General features: G+C 38.6%; 1 protein-coding gene across 8 annotated transcripts in view; it reads left to right on the top strand.

The window, feature by feature from the left end:
• The window catches only part of cnc (NFE2 like bZIP transcription factor cap-n-collar), a 119573-nt gene that overhangs the window by 18206 nt on the left and 80067 nt on the right, over positions 1–21300 (top strand). The window contains exon 1 of one of the 8 annotated variants that reach the window (XM_046632528.2): positions 3372–3516. The exons of 5 other annotated variants lie outside the window; for them this stretch is intronic. In XM_046632528.2, coding sequence (XP_046488484.1) covers positions 3466–3516 — 51 coding nt within the window. In that variant the 5' untranslated portion in view covers positions 3372–3465. Of the gene's footprint in view, positions 1–3371; positions 3556–12670; positions 12823–21300 lie in introns of those variants that run through there. 2 more of the 8 variants (XM_046632527.2, XM_046632529.2) reach the window with 2 other exon arrangements.

Below are 21300 nucleotides of genomic sequence, written 5' to 3'. Positions count from 1 at the left end.
TAATACAATTCCTGAAAAATGTACCACTGATCTCCGAGGGTGGGGAATTCGTGACTGTCGATTGAAAATTTCAAGAGCACCGCAGGTTACCGATCATCGTTCCAATTTCTTGTACAACATGATATCTAAATCGCTTTTCTTTCAATTGTCATTTGTAACAAAGTTTCAAAGTAGCGCGGTCGACATCTCCTCTCGATTTAGGTGCCTACGAGCACTGCATGCACGCAGCTTGATCTTGACCGCGACGTTCCAAATATAGTTTCACGCATTCTCGCGCCAGCTAAACGATGCAGCCTGGAAGCGACCTTTTCTAGAAAACTTTTCCCGAAACACAGGGACGGTCCGATACTGCGGCAAGTATTCCTCATCTACTTTTTATCTACTAGGTGTCCGGCTAGTTGACCCTGGAGAATATCGGTTCATGGATCGTCCGTAGAGTCGATTGGGGGTCAAGGCCCGTAAATTGGACTACATTACAGTCGTTTCCTTTACAATGATCGAAGACGCACCGCGTTGGATCGAGTTATTTGTATAAAAAAAACGGCCCTACGGACCCGCATAAAAATTTCGGAATCGAAAGCAGGGGCTCTTCTATTGTGCGAATTGGAGTCCACCTGGCCTGCAAATAACGGCAACCGGCTCGGTTGTACATCGAGAGACCATTTGAAAAATAATCACGTCCCAGAGCGACGTCGCACGGACGCGTCGATAAACGATCCTGTACTCACTGTCGCCAAACAACTTGATTAAAGAGTAGAACGCGGGCGTTCCGATATATGGCGTAACTGTAAACTGGATCAAATCTACGCTGCCAAGCGTAGACGACAAACTTTTCGGTATCAGAGTCGACTGACATTGCTCGTCCATTGCCAATTACCGCAACGTCGATGCGCCGTTGTATTTGACCCGACATTGTATCTCCGTGTGCAACCTAGTCGCGAATCAACGTCGACCAGACCGATCTATGCACAGGCTTCGTAACCGAGTTACGGTCCACTGTGTACGCGGTAGGTTATACGTTGCTGGATAAATTTAGCGAGCTTGTTGTTGTCATGTTTTTCGTAGCGCTGCGGGCCGACTATCGTCTAATCTAGGAACCGAGCTCGCCGTTGGACACATCTAGATAAGATCCTGGCCGATTGTTAAGCAAGACCCATCTCGCAAGTGTCGCGTTCTTTCGTGCTTCGTAGGTGAACCGTGAATACGCGACATGCCGCGAGGCGGTGGGCAAAGGTACACCGACGTGCATACATACCTACGTCAGTTTCTGTCCACGTGGCGAATTCGCGGAGACACGTATGCCAAGAAAAGCGCTGACTCCGCTCTGACAGGGTCGCGTGAGAGACAACGAGAGAGTATAATTGCTACGCAGAGACAGTTTTGGCGGAGATTTGGCGAGGACGCAGTTTCAAATTTATTCCAACTGAAAATTGTCGAAAACTTTTATTCCACTCCTTCGAATTTCTGATATTGCTGATTAGCAAATCACACCGGCTGCACGTCGGTTGTGGGTGGGTGATTTATTAGCGCCTGTCAGACAACAAGGCTCACATTTAACGTACCAATTGTTATCGTAGGTCAGTATATATTATTTCGTAGAAACGCGGTCGTCGGTATGTAAGATAAGAGAGAAATTATAACACCGTTGAACGCGGCAGGATTTGAAGGGGGATAAGATAACCGGGGTGACTTTCGTTTGAATTGATAAACGTTGGGCTGGTACATTGCCAAGGAAAAAAAGAAACACGCTATTTTCAATTCGGCAAAACGTGCATCTATCCGGTCGTGTTCGCCGCGAAGAAAAACAAGTTTCACCAACTGCCGCGCTCTTCTCTATTGCATTATTGAATATTGCATTAACGTTGCTTCCTTACGCACGTTCGGTCTATGTGTTAAAAGTATGCATAATCGCTTCTTCGACGACCCTTGAACGCCGCTGCTTACTCGCCAATGAATTCGCAATTGTAATGAGCTGTAGAGGACTGGGTACAGGGAAATAAATGCCCATGCCACATGGCTGTGGGTATAATAACGCGTGGCGGGGTAAAAATTGTTACAAGGTTGGACTGAATTGCCCGGTCGGTTGTGGGCAAGGAAAGCAACGCCGTGTGAGCGATCGCGTCTTGTCAAGTAGATAACTGAGATACGGCAGCTGGGAATATTGTCTCGTATACTACATATATGGATGAAGAAGATACGTGACGTGAGTCGCGGTGCCAAACGGTGTGATGTTCAAAAAACATACGAACAAGAAGAAGGAGGAGAAGAAGAAGAAGAAGAGGAAGAGGAAGAAGAAGCAAAGAGGGCAAACCGATAAATATACACCGATTACACCGAAATCATTTCAATTTCAAATCAGCCAGCGAATAATGGGTGTAAAATATATTTATGTATGATCGCGCCGAATCGAAACACACTGATTTCTTCGAACGTCGAATTTCAAATCCGACAGCCGCGACGATCCGATAACGTGACTTTGTACCGTAATTAAGAAACCTGAGGAAGGTCGAGCTTCTGGATATTACGAAGTTTTAGATTCGTGAAAATTACCATTTTCGAAAAGTTCTTCAACCGTGTAACGAAACAGTTTCTCACGAGGTGTGTCTTGAGGTCCGATAAAAACACATCCAAGCTAATATTATTTACCTTTCGAAAATCTGTTCTTCGTTCTCGCTTCGCAATTTTTTCTGGCAAATGCACGCAAGAGTCGTGTACCCATTTCTCACGTTAGTCAGGGTTAAAGTATTCATATTTAGAAACACGGTATCGCATCCTCGAGGCAAACTAAACCGAACGAGGAAAATCGGCGCCACCTTCTTTGTGGCGGAAAAAGTCTGTACAAGGAAAAAAAATAAAAGTAAAATCGCGGCGTTGATTTTTAAGCAGCGAATCGATTGACCCCAACATCGACTTGTCACTCGACCACCTATCCGCGTCATTCTCGTGGAAAACAATGTTGCCGTCACCGAAGGAGCCGGCTTGGAATAATTTCCATAAATCAGCATTGTACGCAGACGTTAGCGGCTAACTCTGGATCGGTCAAGTCAACCGATTCGACCCGAAGACCGTCGACGGGAAATGCGGCCTAGAAATAACGATGGAAAGACTTTTGTCGAAGACCGACGTCCGAGCGGCGTACCGGCGTTGTTATCGCAGTGTCGCAGTGTCGCTCTTCGAACGGTTTTCCGCAGGATTCTACGTCGCGTTACTCGTAGGATCTCCTCTATCGACGAACGATCGTCGCGATTAGGCTAGACTCGATTTCGCCGATAGCGGTGGTGGAAGTGTCGGTGGAGAGGTGGTGTGATGGTGGAGACGGAGGTCGACGCAGTGCAGCTCACCTTTGTGCCAATGACTATCAGTGACGGCGGATAGATATCGGTTCATGCAAAACCATCCTGCGTTATCCGTCGTTCGGCGTCGATCGGCCGGGTTCCAAGATTGATTGAACACGTTAAACGGCCAATGGGACGCAAGAGGAACAAAATGATGATCTCGGTCTTCGTTCCTGACGATGTATGCGATATATGCCAAATATTAAGCCGTTCGCCAACGGTAAACCTACCTGCCTTATTTCGTCTTCGTCGTCTTTCAGAACTTGCGAATTATTCGTAGCTCTGTTTTGGTACTTTGTAATCCATGACTCGACTCTTTTCGTGACACCTTGTCACGTGGGTTTGATAATCGCGACTTTACCTTACGAGGCTGAAGTTGGCAACGTTACTCCAACGACTCGTGTTCAGAAAAATCGTTACTTCGCAATCTTAGGATTGTCTAAAATTCAGCTAGTACGTCGTAACGAAGAAGATATGTTTATATTTTGAAAAGCCAACGCCTCGGATAATCCTTCTAAAATTATACAAACGAATTATTCCGTGACGTTTCGTTACGTTTACGTCACCAACTTCGGCCTTGTTTCACCTTGTACGGTTCTTTCGAAAACGAAATCACCTGCACGTTTGGTTTGTTCAGCTGTTAGTGGAAAGTGCCCGTGTCTCTGGGAAAGGGAAAAAAAAGTCTATAGTGGAAAAGGAAAGCTCTGTACGGCCTTTCAATCTTTGTAGAACTAGAATAAGAATTGAATTCATTTTTCAACGTTAAAATTTGATTTTCAAGCGTGTAATAATTGATACGAAAAAGTCCAAGATCCAAGGATCAAACCGCAGGACGGTGTAAGTAAGGCCGTCCTCACAGCCGTGGATTTTACAGGTCTCTCGTTGTCAGAAATTTTGTAATATTGTCCAACGAACAAAATTTCGATGTCGTTACAGCGTAGTTTCAATCTTTTCGTGCAATTTATATACGATCGTTCAAAATTTCGTCACAAAATTACGTAAAGCGAAATATCGTTATTTGTATATCGAGCTCGAAATCGACTAAACACCCATTTTTTCTTTCTGCTTCTGTTCCAGGTACGTATGTAACACGTTATCATTATATGTTCGCCTCAATCGGTGCCAGTCTATAACGTAAGAGACGTCAGGCTCTCCCCTCCTCCTTCATCTCCGCGATGTATTCATCGGAATCGGGTATGTACGCTATTCACCTCCAGTCAGTAAAATTTCCTCAAATAATTCCCAGACCTCCAAGTCCGTGCGAATCCACGTCACAGCCGTAATACGAGTTCGTTACCTAAGCTCGCAAGACAGCCGTCGCTACTTGTGTAGTGCCGGCTGCTCTGCAGGCGAAACAATCCGTTACGCAGTTCCCCTTCGGTGATTAAATTTACCTAATTCACCGATCGAAATATCTCCCTTCCTCTTTCTCTGTTGTCGAGATGTTATGTTTCGAGCTAGACGAGAGAGCAGACGGATTAATTAAGAAAAATTAGCTTTGGAAAACTCATGAATATTGCGTCGATCGACGAAGAAGCGTTTCTTTTTTTTTTTTTATTTTTTTATTTGCTATCAAACACTTCACGAGGTTGCTTTGGCAGTTTTTTTTTTTGTTTTCTTTCCTTTTTCAATTGACAAAAATTACATTTATCGTTTCTCGTTGTGAAAAAACTTTTCCAGTTGGATTGGTAAGTAAGGCTATGACGTTCCTGTAGGTGAAACTGCGTATTTGGACTCAAAATTAGTGTTTTTCATTCAGTGTTTAAAAACACAAAAAAAAAAGTATTCCGAAAGTAGAAAATGACAGTTTGTTCCATCTCGCCGTTTGAGAAAATGGTCAACAATTCGTCAACTTCGAGGGCTCAGAACTGTACGAATGCGCGGAAAGTATAACTTTCTATTGTCACAATCGGATTCCTTGATCTGAAAAATACTTAAACTACATTCTTTCCTCGAGATGCTGGACCGATCGTGTCTGTACATTAAATACCGTGGTAGATGAAACTTGATTTTTTCATTTTTGTAAAGCATACGTAGTATACATCTTTGTTGCCGGTTACATCATTCGATTATTACTTCACTATTATCCATTGTCTTTGAAGATATGACAGAAACGATACTTGTTAATTAAATAACTCGAGTTATCTGCCTTCCAGTTGAAACAAAAATTCTTGCTTCTTTGACGCAGTTTTCAAAGCTCGATGCAATGTGTGTGCGTTGCTTATCGTCGTTGTGAGATGGCGTTGCCTTACAATTTACAATGTCGCAACCCGGCTACTCAACTGCAGCCTTGGGGTTTATCAATTTTAGAAATAAATTAAAATTCAGTTATCAGTTCAACCGCTCGATGTTTGTAACGCCTTCAAAATAAATTGTGAAACTAATCCAGCGCGTAGCCTTTACGTATCGTATAATATATAGTTATAGCGTATAGCGCTGTCACGCTGCCTAGTCAGCCGTCGCTTTGTCTATTATTTACACAATTCTGTACTCACTGCGCAATTTCACGAGATTCAACGTCGTCTCGACATCCGTGCAAACTAAATTTCCCAATTTAGCATGCCTCTTTTCCTCGTTTCATCCCATTCTCTTCACCGAGTATAAATCATCCTTACTATCATCCGATATAACGTTTTATCCCCCCGCCTGTAATGAAAAACTACATTTATACTGGACATAGTGTGAGCCCTGAGGAGATGAAAATTTCCCTGTCATCACGCTTTCAGTGTTCTACATACATATATAATATAATATATGCGTGCACGCAATGCACCAAGTTTTAAATTTTCATCGGTTTCATTTTTGTATAATTTGATTATAACTATCGTTCTCTGATCCTTCGATTAAGAAAAAAACATCGACAAGTGTCCGTCTTACAGGTGTATCTAAACTTTACCCCGTAAATAAATGGCGACAATAATTATTTCGTTACGTATCGCATATTTGGTACGAGCAAGAGGAAAGTAGCGGATGAATCAGCGAAGGACGCGTGGGCGATTTAGCAGTTATAGTTATGGTATCTTCTCTCCTGCCTTTCTTTGCAGGGAATTTCGGATGATTGCTTTTCTCTGTCTCTGCGAGTAAACCGCGAAGGAGGCGAGAAAGGACTTTGTTCTCACGTTCTATTTTCAAATCGAGTGAAGAAAATTTCCTACGTTCCTATTTACATGCGCCTATCTTATATTTATATTTATATACATGCATATGTATAATTGTATATACGTATACGCGATAATGTAACGTATAGGTATAATAACAACACGCGACATGCACTACGATGCTTGCTTGACGCGTCTGCCGCAATGCGGCGATAAATTTGTCAATCTCTTATAAACAAATGTATTATAAATTTACGAATTTTAATTCGCTTGTCTCATCAGCAACCGAGACGGCTCTGTGCTTCACATGCACCGCATTGAAGTTAGCGACTTTGTCGTGATGATTCGTGATGAGGAAAAGCCGTTATTTAGCGGTTTTCGAATTGCCCGAAATTCGGTAAACCGCAATGAAACAAAAAACACTCGTATTTCGAAATCTTGGTTCTTTGAAAATCATTGTAAAATTAAGAAAATAATTATTATCTTCCCCCCAATGTTTCGTTCCGATAACGTTACTTGTAACTTCAACCTCGTGCTTATGCAACGTTATTATTTATATGTATTTAACGGACGCGTATGGCCGCGTATATAATACGCGTTACATTCGATATACGTTCAGGTTACAGTAAATTCGTTGAGATTACGCTGTGCGCAAAGATGATGATAATATCTTGCCAAGCCTTTATGTATGTACCGTTCCTACCTGGTTTTTTTTTTTCCTCATTTTTCTGTATAATATTGGATGTATTATACGACGGAATAATTCAACAGAGCTCGTAATGATTATACACGTTTACTTTATGACGTACGTTATGCCCATTAAGGAACGCTACATGCGGCGAAAATTCGTGTGTTGTTGTTGCTGCTACTGCTGTAATTATTTATTAAAATTTTTATACACGCAATATGTGCGGACGATTCGCGCTAAATCTTGATTCGTGACGTGCAAAGATTTTTTTTTTTTTATTTTATACTCATCTATAGAGTACAATAAGTTACATCTTGTAACGGTGTGATTATTACGTTTATTCGAATTTCTTTCTTATTTCAAAGCCGGAAGAAATTTAGAGAGAAAAGAGATAAAGAATTAAATCGTATAACAGGAATAAAAATATTTTTCAATCAATATCATTTTACACATCTTGATTTTAACGTGTTATGCGTTCATTTAATGTTTCCTTCCTGCATGGATTTATTGAGACTTAAATTCAGTACTTTTTCCGCAAAATAAAAGACATCTTCTGAATCACCCGACCGTTGAGTCAAGAAATTGGGTCGACTCGATTCCTAATGCTGAGTATCTTTCTTTCGATACATTGCTAAATGTGGTAAAACTCGAGGATAAAAACGAATATACCTCGGCGCTAAGAATTATTTCGAATCGTCTCGCCTGTCTCTGCAAAGTTTAACGTCGCGAATGCAATGACTGTAAAAATAGCCACATATAACGTATATGTATAGATAGATATTCTGCAGCAGCAGCAATACACAGAGATTCTCAAATTACTTTTTTCTTTTTCCTCATTTATTTCTTTAGTATTCGTTTTTTCTTTCGCGGAGCAACAAACCGCTGACCTTTCTCCATATATATATACATTTGTAAAATTGTAAAAAATAATATGCGCGCGGAAACGAGATACTCGAAAAAATAAATCATCTTCGCAAATATAAACTATAACGCATCTGTAACAAAGAGAGTATGTATATGTATGAGTATGTACATGTATAATGTAATGCGTGTATAGCAGTGCAGTCCGAAACCGCGAACGATACGATCATCGGGTATAAATAGGCAAAGGAAAAAAATTTATTTCTATAATCCGAGCTCCCCGGTATGGACCGACCTTTCTTCCTCTACGCGCTATCATCCGTCGTCGGTCATACACAGAATATGACGTAATGTGGGACCGACCGCGGTCTCACGATGACCTACACGAGTCATTTATACACAAGTTGAAACAACAAACATGCAGCAATTAATTAATTGCAAGCGTGTAGCAACTTGCAAGCTATACGCGCATATATCGTTTTTCGCAAAATTCTCTCGTCACTTTATTCGTCCGCTTACTAAGCTTGAGCATTTCAACAGATCGTTAATTCGTACGAATTCTTAATCGTCGGTCAGGTATGATTTTTATGTTCAAAGATGGATATACGCGGATGTGAATTACGAATTTTCAACGCGAATATATACACACGTATGCACGTGTGTGTGAAAGATTTTACGCTTAAAGCACTGCGGCGAGCTACAGGGTCATTGACTCGATCGTTCGCGCGGGTTTCTTTACCGCGTTAATAAATATATACACATAGCAGACACGTTGGTATATCCGTCGAGCTGTGATGGTATCCAGCGATATAAGCAGCAGTTTTAAACCGATGACACTAATTCGAGAGCCTTCCTCCTACGGCCGCGCATCGATATCTTACCCAATTCGTTTCTTTATCTTTTATTTTATCTACTTATTATACATATATATATATATATATATAGGTATACTACGATTCAATGAACAAGGTGAAAAACAAAAAGTAGACGGCTAGTTTTACGTCATTATCTTGTTTCTTCGAGAGCACGCGGCCATGCTAAAAAACAAACGAAATAGCCAATGCTAACGGTTTCTTTTTTTCTTCTTCTTTCTATCCAATAGACCCGATGTGTTTATCCATTTTTGTAGCTTCGCGATTAATCTCCGATATTTTGTACCGACCTAACGTCGTTCTGATGAAATATTTTCATTAATTTCTAAATCCCGGCTTACTCGCTCGTCGAATAACCTTAATTTTCTCCGTCGGTAAAAACTACGATATATCCTTGATCGTTAAGGAAAATTGCCGCAGTAGATAAAAAAAGCCTTCAACTTGTGAACGAGAGCGATCGAAGGTAATGCAATTAGTCAGAGCATGAAAAGAGATGTGGAAACGAGCGGAAAGATCTTGGAGATAATTTCTTGATGGTTGGTTTTCTTTTTGAAATTCTCCTCCTCACCAAATGTCGGTAAAACAGAGGTTCTGCGTATTAACCTCACTTACTCAATCGGTAAAAAGTCTTTTTGTCTCGGTCCCGTTTGCACCGTCGGTAATAAAGAACGCAATCGAATCGAGCTACCTGCCCTTACCCAGCGGTAAAACTGCGCGAGGTTTTCGTTTCTTAATTGAAAGAGGAAAATTTACGAAAGAACGCCGGCAAACCTGGTTCACTTACGCAGATAGGCCACACCTACGGGCGAATTAGTCCCTCCTTTGTGTCAGCCGTCATCATTAAAATACCTGCATCCACGTGCCTTTGGAATCACTGATTTGGATATTTCAATGTTTGCGGTTATCACGAAATATCCGCAATACGTAATTGAGTTTGCGAATCCTGTTCCAGAACTCGACTCGTAGCTGTAATTTTTAATTTTTTTTTTTTTTTTTTTTTGTAATTTTAATATTCATTATTTTTTTTCTCTCTCTCTCTCTCGCTCCCAAAATATATATCATCGTCGTCTTAGCTGCTTTAAAACGTTCGCTATATTGACAAATTTCTTGAGCTATGTTTGACGATCCATTCGCAATGCTCTTAACCGTGCAAGCAACTACTTTCCAGCATATGTATATATTCATGAAAGTTTGCGCAGCACTGTACATGGTTGTCACTTTTTTCATTTCATAGGGAACATACGGATATTGTCGAAAACGAAAACAATAAGAACAATTTTCAATGCTATAATATGAGATTCGTTGATTATCATCGTAAATGAATTCTTGGTTAATGCAACTTACCGACATTTTGAATAATTACAATTATACGTATATATTCTATACAAATAGTTGGACACTAGACATCAATCAGGAATAAAAAATTGTAAAACTTTCAGACTCCTCAACAAATTTCGACGTCAAAATTACGTCGAAACAAATTCTGTCCGCGAAATTCAATAACAAAATCTTAAAATCATTCGAAATATCACAGACTCGCGTGTTGATTTTTCATTTTCCGATTTCAATCTTCGCATAATATGTGGATACGTGGATACAATATATAATTAGATATTAATTTCTATAATATATATCGCCGGCAATTATAACGCAATTAACCCAGAACTTGTGCTATTTTTTACCAGACGTTGATTGTTTCCGTTTCATTTGACGTTTTTACGAATTCTCTTCTACGAATACAATCTTCTCGTTAGCGGTTAAACCGTTAAGGTATCCTGTAGGCCAACGCGTACTTCCGCAAACACAATACAGCTTATTACACACCGATATCAACGTACCCTCTTAGGTAGACGTACAATGTAGGCACGTGATGCGGTATATCCGTAATTAAGAAATTAAAATTTATACATCGATACTCGCGCCTTTGTGTGTCCGTGCGTTTGGCACACAAGGCTGCATATTAGATTTTTTACGTTATATTACGTTGTTTAGATTACGTAACCGCCGGTTACGTAAGAACCTTGAAGGTATAGCACAGTAAGTAACAAGTGACTCTTTCGGAGTCGCAGACCATAGTATACGGATCGGCCCTCTATTCACTGATCCAGAGTAATTTCATCTCACGCATCGGTTTGGCAGAAGAAAAACAAGAAGAAAATCGTTGCGAATAACAACGGCATACTGTGCGATAATTCGAAGCAGTAAAATGATCATTTAAAAAAACAAAACAAGTGGATCACATCGAAAATAAACCTAAACCGTCGAATTGAAAATGAGTAAAATTGGAATCGAGACGTGTGACGAACACATTACCTACGGAAAGTCTTGTAATTCAAACAGCTGAAGAAGAAGGAGATGCGGAGAAAAGATACATACTTACAATTAGATATTTAAACAAGTTCACGTTTACGTACAGAATGTACAACGCGCGCATGTTTGACGAGTTTATAAATTTAGTTTATTGACTAATATACAAACTCGCGCGCTGCTCGCAGGGTGATTAATCACGGCGCCAAGCCATACATTGCACGATAGATGTTGTACATACCTGCGAGTATGCATACCGTATGTACGTACGTACGCGTGTATAAGTTGACGCGGGAATATATGACCCCGAGGTTCAAGAACTAGACGGTAAAAACATCCTCTTATCTATGTTCCTACAGCTAATTGCCATGCTCTTCGCGTTCCTATGTACCGATCGTAATGGTGTGTATATTTATATGGGGCATTCCGTGACATCGTGATCAAGATTCTACGTCGACGTCTCTGATTGACTTTATAATATTTTTTACGCGACAGAAAATGGTATAGCAATTTTTTTCAAAATTTTTAAACCCAGCGTATCCCAGGTATGGTTTAAAAACTTGAAAGAAAAACCCCGCATTTTTGACATAAAAATGAACATATGTTCATTCCTACGTTTCGACAACACTTTCGGTATATATCTTATTGTAAATGGAAAATAGTTAGATTTCAAGGTTGTGTAATTCGTCTAGACTGCCTGGTACGATGATGTGAATTCTTTCTCAGATACCTATTAGCACTAAAAATTTTTTTCAACATTACTACGCTTACACTAAAATACACACTAAGAATGTGTCTGAAACACGTGTATTTTAAATGGTGAAATCCGACCCCTTTGGGGCACGGGTTAGAGTTGATGTAAAAACTTAAAAAAAATTGTAGTATTATTTTTGACTTATTTGGAACCGATTTGGTGGGCGTGCCGGTCGAAATTCAAAAACGACCATTTTAACACGATATTCGTACGATGAACGGATACCCAAGTTTCAAGTACGAAAATATCAGTGCGAAAAATGCCGAGAAACGTTGATGAGGAAAACCGGATCGTCGGTTTCGAAAATTGTTAATCCTCCCCACTGTTGACATCGCTCTCTGCCTCTGTTTCCAGAGGCACGATGTCAAACCCTGGGCGATATCTTGCGAGTAAATTCATAACTAAACGAGGCGGCGGCAACCAAGTAGATACACGCTCGTTATCTCGCCGCACGCGCTCGCGCACATTCTTCGTTAGTTGCTTTCAAAACTCCAAGTGCCAAGTTACAAAGCTCTTACGTTAGCCGTGTCCAAGTGTCGCGAAACTCCTGCTGTCCCCGTGATCCCTAACTTTCCTCGATGTAAATCAGGTCAAATGTAACCGGAAGGGAAAAAAACCACCGACCCCCAATCCCCCCCCCCCCCCCTCCGACCACCCCCCACCCCGCGCGTCCTTTGAACTTGAAAATAAAAATTAAAAAAAAAAAAAAGACATACGTTGAGTGAATTTAACGATTCGATAAGTGACGATATTATGTAATTTTTTTTTCATTTTTTTTTTTCACCACGCGAAGGTGAAATATATATTTTATGTGTACAAATACACACACACACACACACAGCACGTTATATATTGGATATAAAATAAGATCCGGCACAGAAGCCTCTGCGGCATCTCCTTTACTTAGGTGAGTGAACAAAAAGTTATCGATGCGCGTATTGATAATCATTCGACAAGGCCAATTTCATGGATATTCACGAATTGTGTGTTTACTTGTTACAACTTCCAACTTTGCACGCTGTGTTGTCATTTTTATTTTTTACTTTTTTCATTCTTCTTTTTTAATCTTGTACTTTTCACTTTTTTCTCGAAACATTTCGAGAAAAACGAAGAGTACGGTGTGAAAAATTCATCGCAAATCGTAACAACTATCAGACTGCTTGTACGAGTATAAATTATATCTACATATAATACCAAATGTAATCATCCGTACATGTATGCACGATAACGTAGATACTGTACACATACACATATCAAAGCTGCGCAATATTTGCCGAAAGATATGTAATTTTATATATGTGTGCATACAAGCGCGGATGCATTTGTTATATTATATTATTAGGCATTGTTAAATAAATATATACCGATCCATTTAATTTACAGTCGCCGAAGTTATATTCCGTGTCAAGAAATGTATGCATACGTAAAAAATGGTAAAGAAAATCTATGCGAAAATTTTGTCTAAAAAATTTTCTCTATTTATTTGTTTATAAATCGCCGTAGGAAAATTTTGTCGATGCACGTAAGTCGTAATCACGATACAAGGCGCCGGACGTAAAATTGCACGGCAGGTAACGCTGCCAATTCTTCGCGCCCATCTTCCGCATCATACTTTACGTGTGTGTAAAGTTGTCGGTGTTTGTGTTGTCCTGTGACGTCACACACACACGACCGTCGCTCTAACCGCGTATTATCTCTGTCTTTATTCACTGATACTGGACATCTTAAGTGGCATACATATATATACGCATGTTGTACTCGTGCGTGCTAAACGCCCCTGCGTTGGAATCTCTGTAAACAACTTTATAGACTATAATCGGCGCAGGACTGCAATTATTTTACCGACTGGATATTGCAATGACATATGCTCGGTAAAGTTAATTGTTTACAATCGTAGGTATATAAATTACGTTCGTTCGTTTGGTCCACATACGCGGTTATCGGTATTGGCTTTGCGGAATAAAAATTTTTATAACGCGTTGCGCAAGTTGCGATCGGAAATCAAGTACTTGTTGGATTGCATGTGAATGTAGCGATGAAATTGATGGATGATAATAATTTACCAGAATTTTTTCAACCCCGTTTTCAGTTTTCTCAAACCTCTTTGCAACGTATGCACGTATACACGCTGAATTTAAAAATGTATAACCTAATATTTCAGGCAACGGTTAAATTTGGCATTTGAGAACTTTCGCACATGGTCGTATTTACTAATTAGCAAATTGGTGCATTTGAGTCTGAACAGCGCGGTTGACACCTGAGAAATTTACTTACCTTTTTTTTGTGCCGATATCGCGGTTGTCGTCGTACAGAATTTGTGTGAAAGTGTATCGATTTGTCCTGTCTAATTTTTAATTTCTTTATTTTTTTTTTTTTTTTCGTGTTTTTTTCTAAGGACGTCACGATTTTTCCAAAATTCTCCTTCGCCCCTCCAATTGATCGATAAAATACGTGATATTTATCTAAGTCGGTCGACCGATACTCTCGTCGTTTCAACTGCTTAATAATTACATGGCCAGTGAAAATTCCAAAGACGAAAAGTGGGAAAAGATTTAATCATTGGTCGTTTGTTATTGGATGTAGATATTTATCTAGCTGAAACGATTTAGAAACGAAACGTGCTTTTTAAAGAAAATGATTCTTAACACGTATCTACGAAGATCGTAGCCCAAAATTATTTTTGTGACAGAATACTCCAACGTAATGTTTTCCAGTTGAAGGTTAACAGATTCATTCAATTCTTTTTCCAACTTTTTCCCATTCAAAATTCTGAAAGGTAATACTACGATAAGTTTACACCAAAACACACTTGAAAAGATCATCTTCGAATTCATCATCATCGGGGATTTATTCGGAGAAACAAAAAAGGAAGAGAATCGAACAAAAAAAAAAACCCAAAACCAGTTTTCCAACGCCGGTGACGAGTTTCGCATAAATCACGCGAAACATTGTACAAACCTTCGTGCTCGTCACGTGAGAATATGAAATATTTCTCGGACTATAGCACCCATCTGTTATATCCTGCCGACTACGATCGTCGACTGTGCAAATTACAGCCACGATCCGTTATCTGCGGCTATCCCATTTTTTATTTTATTTTTTTTTATTTGTCCTTACCTCCGGCATACAATTAACTCCGATGCTTATGGTAAAAAAGATGTAAAATTATTTCAACATCAGGAGGCAGCGTTTCGATTCATCTTTTCTTTTATTTTCTTTTCTTTTTTATTTTACAATATTATACGAGCGAACGCTTGTGCGCGCAAAAGATATACAATACCAGAGATAATTCATATGTTCCAAGTTCAAGGCTTTTCAAACGAGTCAATATTTTTCTCCCGATTTATGAAAGGAACGTTCTCAAAGTACAGTAAAAAATACAGGAAAACCCAAGTGTTTTTTTGAATCATCGTTTGTTATGGGCGTTGAAGCGATCGAGCCTAAAGAAAATTCAATTCTACCGTTTTACGCGTTCGTCATGATCGTTGGGACACGTTATTTAATCGGAGTTTGGTGATAAGATTGTAAAATTGACGGGCCCCAAATCGTTTTTCCCGAGATAATCGTTTCACTGCGTACACATACATATACATATACATATATATGCAGTATGTGTGATATGTGTTTATACGCAATACGTATATTCATAAATCTACACGGACTTTTAATTATTTTTAAATATTTAAGGAAGAAACAACGCCAAAATATAAGATTCTTCTTTCCTCTCATATTTGTGTTTAATTACGAGCAACGTTGAAATATTTCACCTGACACTCAAAATACAACTAAAAAACTTGACTTCAATTTTATCTCTGCGAATTTCCGCGAGCAATAATTTTGATTTTTCTCTTTTCTCACAGTATAATAACCCTCGGATATTATTGTTCGCAAAGAATGTGCAGATATCCCGAACACCCGTGTTTGGAGAAAGAGGGGATTTTTTTAATTTATTTTATTTTTTTTCTTACTTTGCAAAATAACAGGGACAAATTAAAAAAATTTTCTCAAGTATTTTCAATCGCTCTTTGCTTATATGCGGTAAACTGGTGCGGCCGCAGACCAAAGGACGTGTCCTTCCTTGGTTTTATGCATTATTCATACAATACACGTACGTTGTGTACGATATGTTATATTATTCTTGGTAGAAGTGACGATGACGAATCGTGGTTACGTATGTCGGCTTTGCGAGGAAAATTGCAGTGATTTCGAAACTGCGTTGGATTGGCGTTGCCCGTAAACGATCCTGTACAATTATTGTCCCGTGACAAATATCGTGCCGCCTTCCATTTTCTGAAAGCATTGTACTTTTCACTCAACCTATCGATGGACACTGTCGATAAACCACGACGACTCAACTACTTATAGTCGTACCGTGCTCACCTACGGCTAATTGATAAAACCTTTTATGGTAAATAGTCGAATATAATACATTCATAAATTGTCTTCGATTTTAACATATTGCACCGAGTTAACGAGAACAACTTGATCAACCGGTTTGGTATTAATACGGACAAATGTTTAAAAAATGTTGCGAGAAGATGTTTGAAATTTTTTATGTGTAAAACGGTAATTCTTATAATCGAGCTAATAGTCGTTATCCGATTTTGAACGTCGTTTTGACCAGTTTCTATAATTTAACCGCGTCTCGCGGCGTATTTCCTTAGATTTCTAGTACGGGCTGATTTTGTGAATCCCACCTTGATAATGTTCGTTCGCAGACACGTGTGAGGTACACATTATACAGAAATTATGACAATCCGGCCATTGGGAAAAAGGTAAACACTTCGCACGTGTCCCGCGGCTAGCGATTATTTATGCGTTAGTATTAACAAGACGAATAAGGCAAAGTGAGAAAGTAAAAAAGAAACAGAAATAACCAAATTAATCGTAACTTTGAACAAACCTGTCCGACATGAGCGAAAAAGAGAAAAGATGAGAATAATTGCCAGTGAACAAAAAAGACTCCGTTCTCTTATGTACGCAATTTGTATGCGAAAAGGCAGAATACGCGAATTGAAATGTCACTTATCGTGTATATTGTATACGCGTTATTAGGGTGTTTCAGAAAAAAATAATTTTCGATTTTCCACCATAGAACCCCGTGAAAAGTTTCAGGTACAAAGAAAGGTTCTAGCAAAATAACGAGCGTTTTACGTTATATGGAAGATTACGCTCGGTTGATTTTTCACTTTGATACAGTTTTTTGATACGTATGAAGAATCGTGAATGAATTTTTATATTTTTTTTTATTGCTCACATCAATCATAACATCAATTGACGTTACTAAGAAAACCCACACTGGTAATATCAAGTCTCCATTGACGTTTGAGAAGTCTATCTGACGACTTTTTTTATTGTTAATTAAATCTCATTAAATAGTTAGAATTTAATATTAAATTTCAATTCAGATGGATAAGGTTTCCGGTTGACATATCGTTATGGATCATGATCTTTGGATTGAATATAAATGACAGGAAAGTAATAATAGTTGAAGTGCTGCGACGTGTTTCTTCGCAACTTCAAAAAAATTTTTAAAAAACGGTGAAAAATCAAACGAACGCGATCTTCCGCATAACGTGGAACGCTAATATATTTACGGAATATTTCTTTTCGCGTAAGCAAACTTTTCAGGGGGTGCCACGGTGGAAAATCGCAAATTATTTTTTTCCCGAACACCGTAACATCTTATAAATATTATACCCCCACTTACGCACAGTTCTTAAATTGTTCGTCCTCGTTCATCGCCCTGATACGATTATACGATGCAGTATAATTTTGTAAAGAAGTCCTGCCTCTGTCCTGCCTCCGACAAGCATAAGTTTGATAATTACGAGCGTGAAAGACGTTGGGCATGTGTGTGCACGGTTATATTGTACACCTAAAATTGTAAATAGCAAATGCCTGTGTACACTGTAGGCCACGCTACACTATACACCACATGACAGTCCGTCGTTCCATGCATGTTGACGAACAAACATCGTATGAATTCTCACTTGCGTAATTGCGATAATGATATAGAACTACGTGTGACCGCGTTTTTTATTTTTACATTTTATTTTTTAATTTTTCTTCTCCAAATCTCCTTTTAATTTATCTTCCTTGATTTTATTTTTTTTTTTTTTTATTTTTTTTTATTTTTCATCTTCTTTTTCCACTCCACACCCAAATTTCGTTATGTTCGCGAACAAAAATTAATGTCCATGGTTCAGAGTTCTCGTTACAGGCTTATTAATTCACATCTCCAATATTTCAGGTGTCTCGACGCTCCGTTTTATGACGCCGTTGAAAATTTTTTTCTTTTACCTTCGACTCCCCCCTACCGTTATCTGATCGCGACGGATGTATATTTGCAAACCATAGATAAACGCCGAGTCTTCGTTCTAGTATTTCAATACAAAACAGTTCGTGCATTTTTTTTTTTTTTTTATTTTCTTTTTTATTTATCTTAATTTCCTCATTTTTCTTCGCTCTAAAGCAGCTGGCGAATTTCGAGAGTTGAAATAAAATTGTAGATCTGAAAATTATAAGGAATCTCATTTTACAGAGATTTATTTTACGCACGTCTCATTATATAGATATACAGATAAATTTTAAATCCAAGGAGGCAAGCGATTGTAAAAATTTTCAATCGGTAAGACTGCTGAGAAAAAATTCTGCTAATGTTGAAGAACCTGTATGTACAGAATGTTTTTTTTGTTTATTTTCAACCGTTGCGTAACTTCTTATTTCGTTTCGGATTGTCAAACAAAATAATCTCCTACCAGTATGTATGTGGTTATTACATAATCTGTAGTAATCACAAAATCTCCTAGGCATAAATAATTTCCTAGAGCTGTAATTTATCATTCGATTACTCGAATGAAAACCTTGATGATCGTCGACCAATGATCTTGAGGATCGAAGACGATTTATCTTGACCTTGGAGATTTGTTGATTACTGTTATTCTTGGATATGAAGGTCACAACTCAAAACACTTTTTATCGTGTTAACGTTTCGGCCCTGGTGGGGGCCCTCCTCAGAACAATTTTATTTAAATATCTGTCACGAACAAAAATCAAATAATGTACAAATAGGTTTTGACAAAATAAGACATATTGGTGTAAATAATATGCAAGGATGTTGAAGCAAGTATAAAAGAGGAATTACCTCGTATGAGATGACACTTCCAATTACATAAATGCGTGTTGGTAATTGATGAATAAATAGAACAAAAAAAGAATAAAGACAAAAACCGAAACACACTCCGTTCGCGATCTTGAGGATCAATTGAATGTTGCGCATAAATTTGAGATATCACGTCCCTCTCGCTCTAATTAGTTCGTTCCCTTCGTTATTTGTTTGATGCGGTAAAATCTTGCTACATATCAGTTCGTTGGAGCGTAAATACGCGATGTAAGTTAACTTTACAGTGCACAAGGAACAACCTTGAAACTTACGAAATGAAAGCAATTAGGACCGTTATAACAGACAGCTGTAGCGCACTGTACATTATTATACATACAATGCACTGTAAGAAACTAGTAAAGGTATTTGTGGAAAAAGAAAAAAAAAAAAAGAACGAAAGATAGATGGAAAAGATGGAAAAGAAGGAAAAGGAGCCTGTAAACTAAACTAAATTTTTTATCTCTGATCTTAAGCCCATTGCATTAGACATATGCGTATAACGACGCTCGCGCCTACGCATTGTTTCCGATTATTTGTTGGTTGTAAAACCGTTATATTTTCCACACTAGATAGTTTCGAAGTGGAAATTTTACTCCGCCTAGTACCTAATTATACCAGGGCCTTATATGTCGTAAAGTGGTTCGGTAATTGCCGAGTCTCTGTTGGATCGCATCGTTAGCTCAAGCGTACAGGAGAGGTTGTTTTTCTTCGGAGCGTAATCGACGGGCCGCATAAAACCGGCCGATTTCAAAATTCTGTAATGTAGCGGGAAAATATTCTCTTATCGGATTCCCATTTGGTTAGAACGGTGCAAAGCACCGGTGGCTGTAACTTGGGAACATCAACTTAAAAATTTCATTTCTAACGATAAGAAGGTTTTAAAACCATTAACTCTTTTACCCGTATTTTCTGTATTACAAATGTGTAATCGTAAAACGGCTACGTGCTATTTGTCAGGAATTCTTTAATGTTCTTGTTGTTTCTAGAATTTCTCATTCAATTCAAAGTCGCAGCTTTATTCAATGGGCCCGATATTTCACACCTTTCTAATAACCCTGCTTGTTCGGTGTACGAAGGAGCAATTCTGGAAACGTTGTTCAAATCGCTTCGATCATCCTTGTATGGATTTATATGCAACGTTATAGGTAAACGTAACGAGTAATTCTAAAGTATCCTTTATAATTTTTACCCTTCTCGCGTATTATTCAAGTATATTTAAATATAATGATGTCAGAAGTAAAGTTGACGTTGTACGTATGTTATATGTATGACATTAAAATTTTGCCAACGGAAGATATGATGTCAACAAATTATTGAACACGCCGCAAATGCGGTTGCGGTTTTCCGTTTTTCTCGTTACCCGCAACAGCATGCCGGAAAAAAGGTTCTACGGAAGATTCTGTGAGATTACAATAAATGATCATGCTAACAATAAGATTACAATAAGATTGAAAAAGTCGAGAACTTTTCATTTTGCGCGTAATTGCCACAAAAATAACTATTTTCATATCTTCGAATCGTTCTAAAAATCGAGTAAATTAAAAATAAAAAACGGCGCGTCCAATTCGGATAAACTTAACACCACCGTAAATTTTCACATCTTTTTCTTCATTCGGTACAGTCTGCATATTGTTTGTTGAGTAATATTGTAATATCTATATGCTTAGTCACGATAGCGGGAAAGGTGATGATGTGTTACGCATTTGCCTAACCGATTAGCTTCGATTTCAGCCCGATATCGCCGATGCCTCGATGCATAGCTTCCGGCAGTATATATCTAGACTTGTTGAAATCTTGTACGTACCTATTGCAATAGCCTCCCTCAAAATCTAATTTTCAAACTGCAGAATGAATCCTACTCATATTCCAAAACGATGGTTTAACTTTATACACGTATGTCTGATGCAAATACAACAGTATTATATATATGTATAAAATAGTGTTCGACTTCCTTGATGAAAATTTATTATTTCCCGTACTATGATATCATATACAACAGGGCTCTGCTTCGTGCCGCTGCTGTTGCGATGGTTGAAATAAATAAAGCGTTAGTACGTATCAGGACGTATCATTGCCCAAATCGCAAGTATTACGTCAACAAATCGTTTCAGCCTCCAACTCCCATCAACTATACTTTTGAACCAGTAATTCAATAAGTTATCCAATAATTACGAACATACGTACACGTATCTCTGTAGCTAAAATAAATACGTGTGTGTG

Source organism: Neodiprion pinetum, chromosome 6 (genome assembly GCF_021155775.2).
Source record: "Neodiprion pinetum isolate iyNeoPine1 chromosome 6, iyNeoPine1.2, whole genome shotgun sequence".
Taxonomy (NCBI): domain Eukaryota; kingdom Metazoa; phylum Arthropoda; class Insecta; order Hymenoptera; family Diprionidae; genus Neodiprion; species Neodiprion pinetum.
This window is presented reverse-complemented; position numbering and strand designations above follow the sequence as displayed.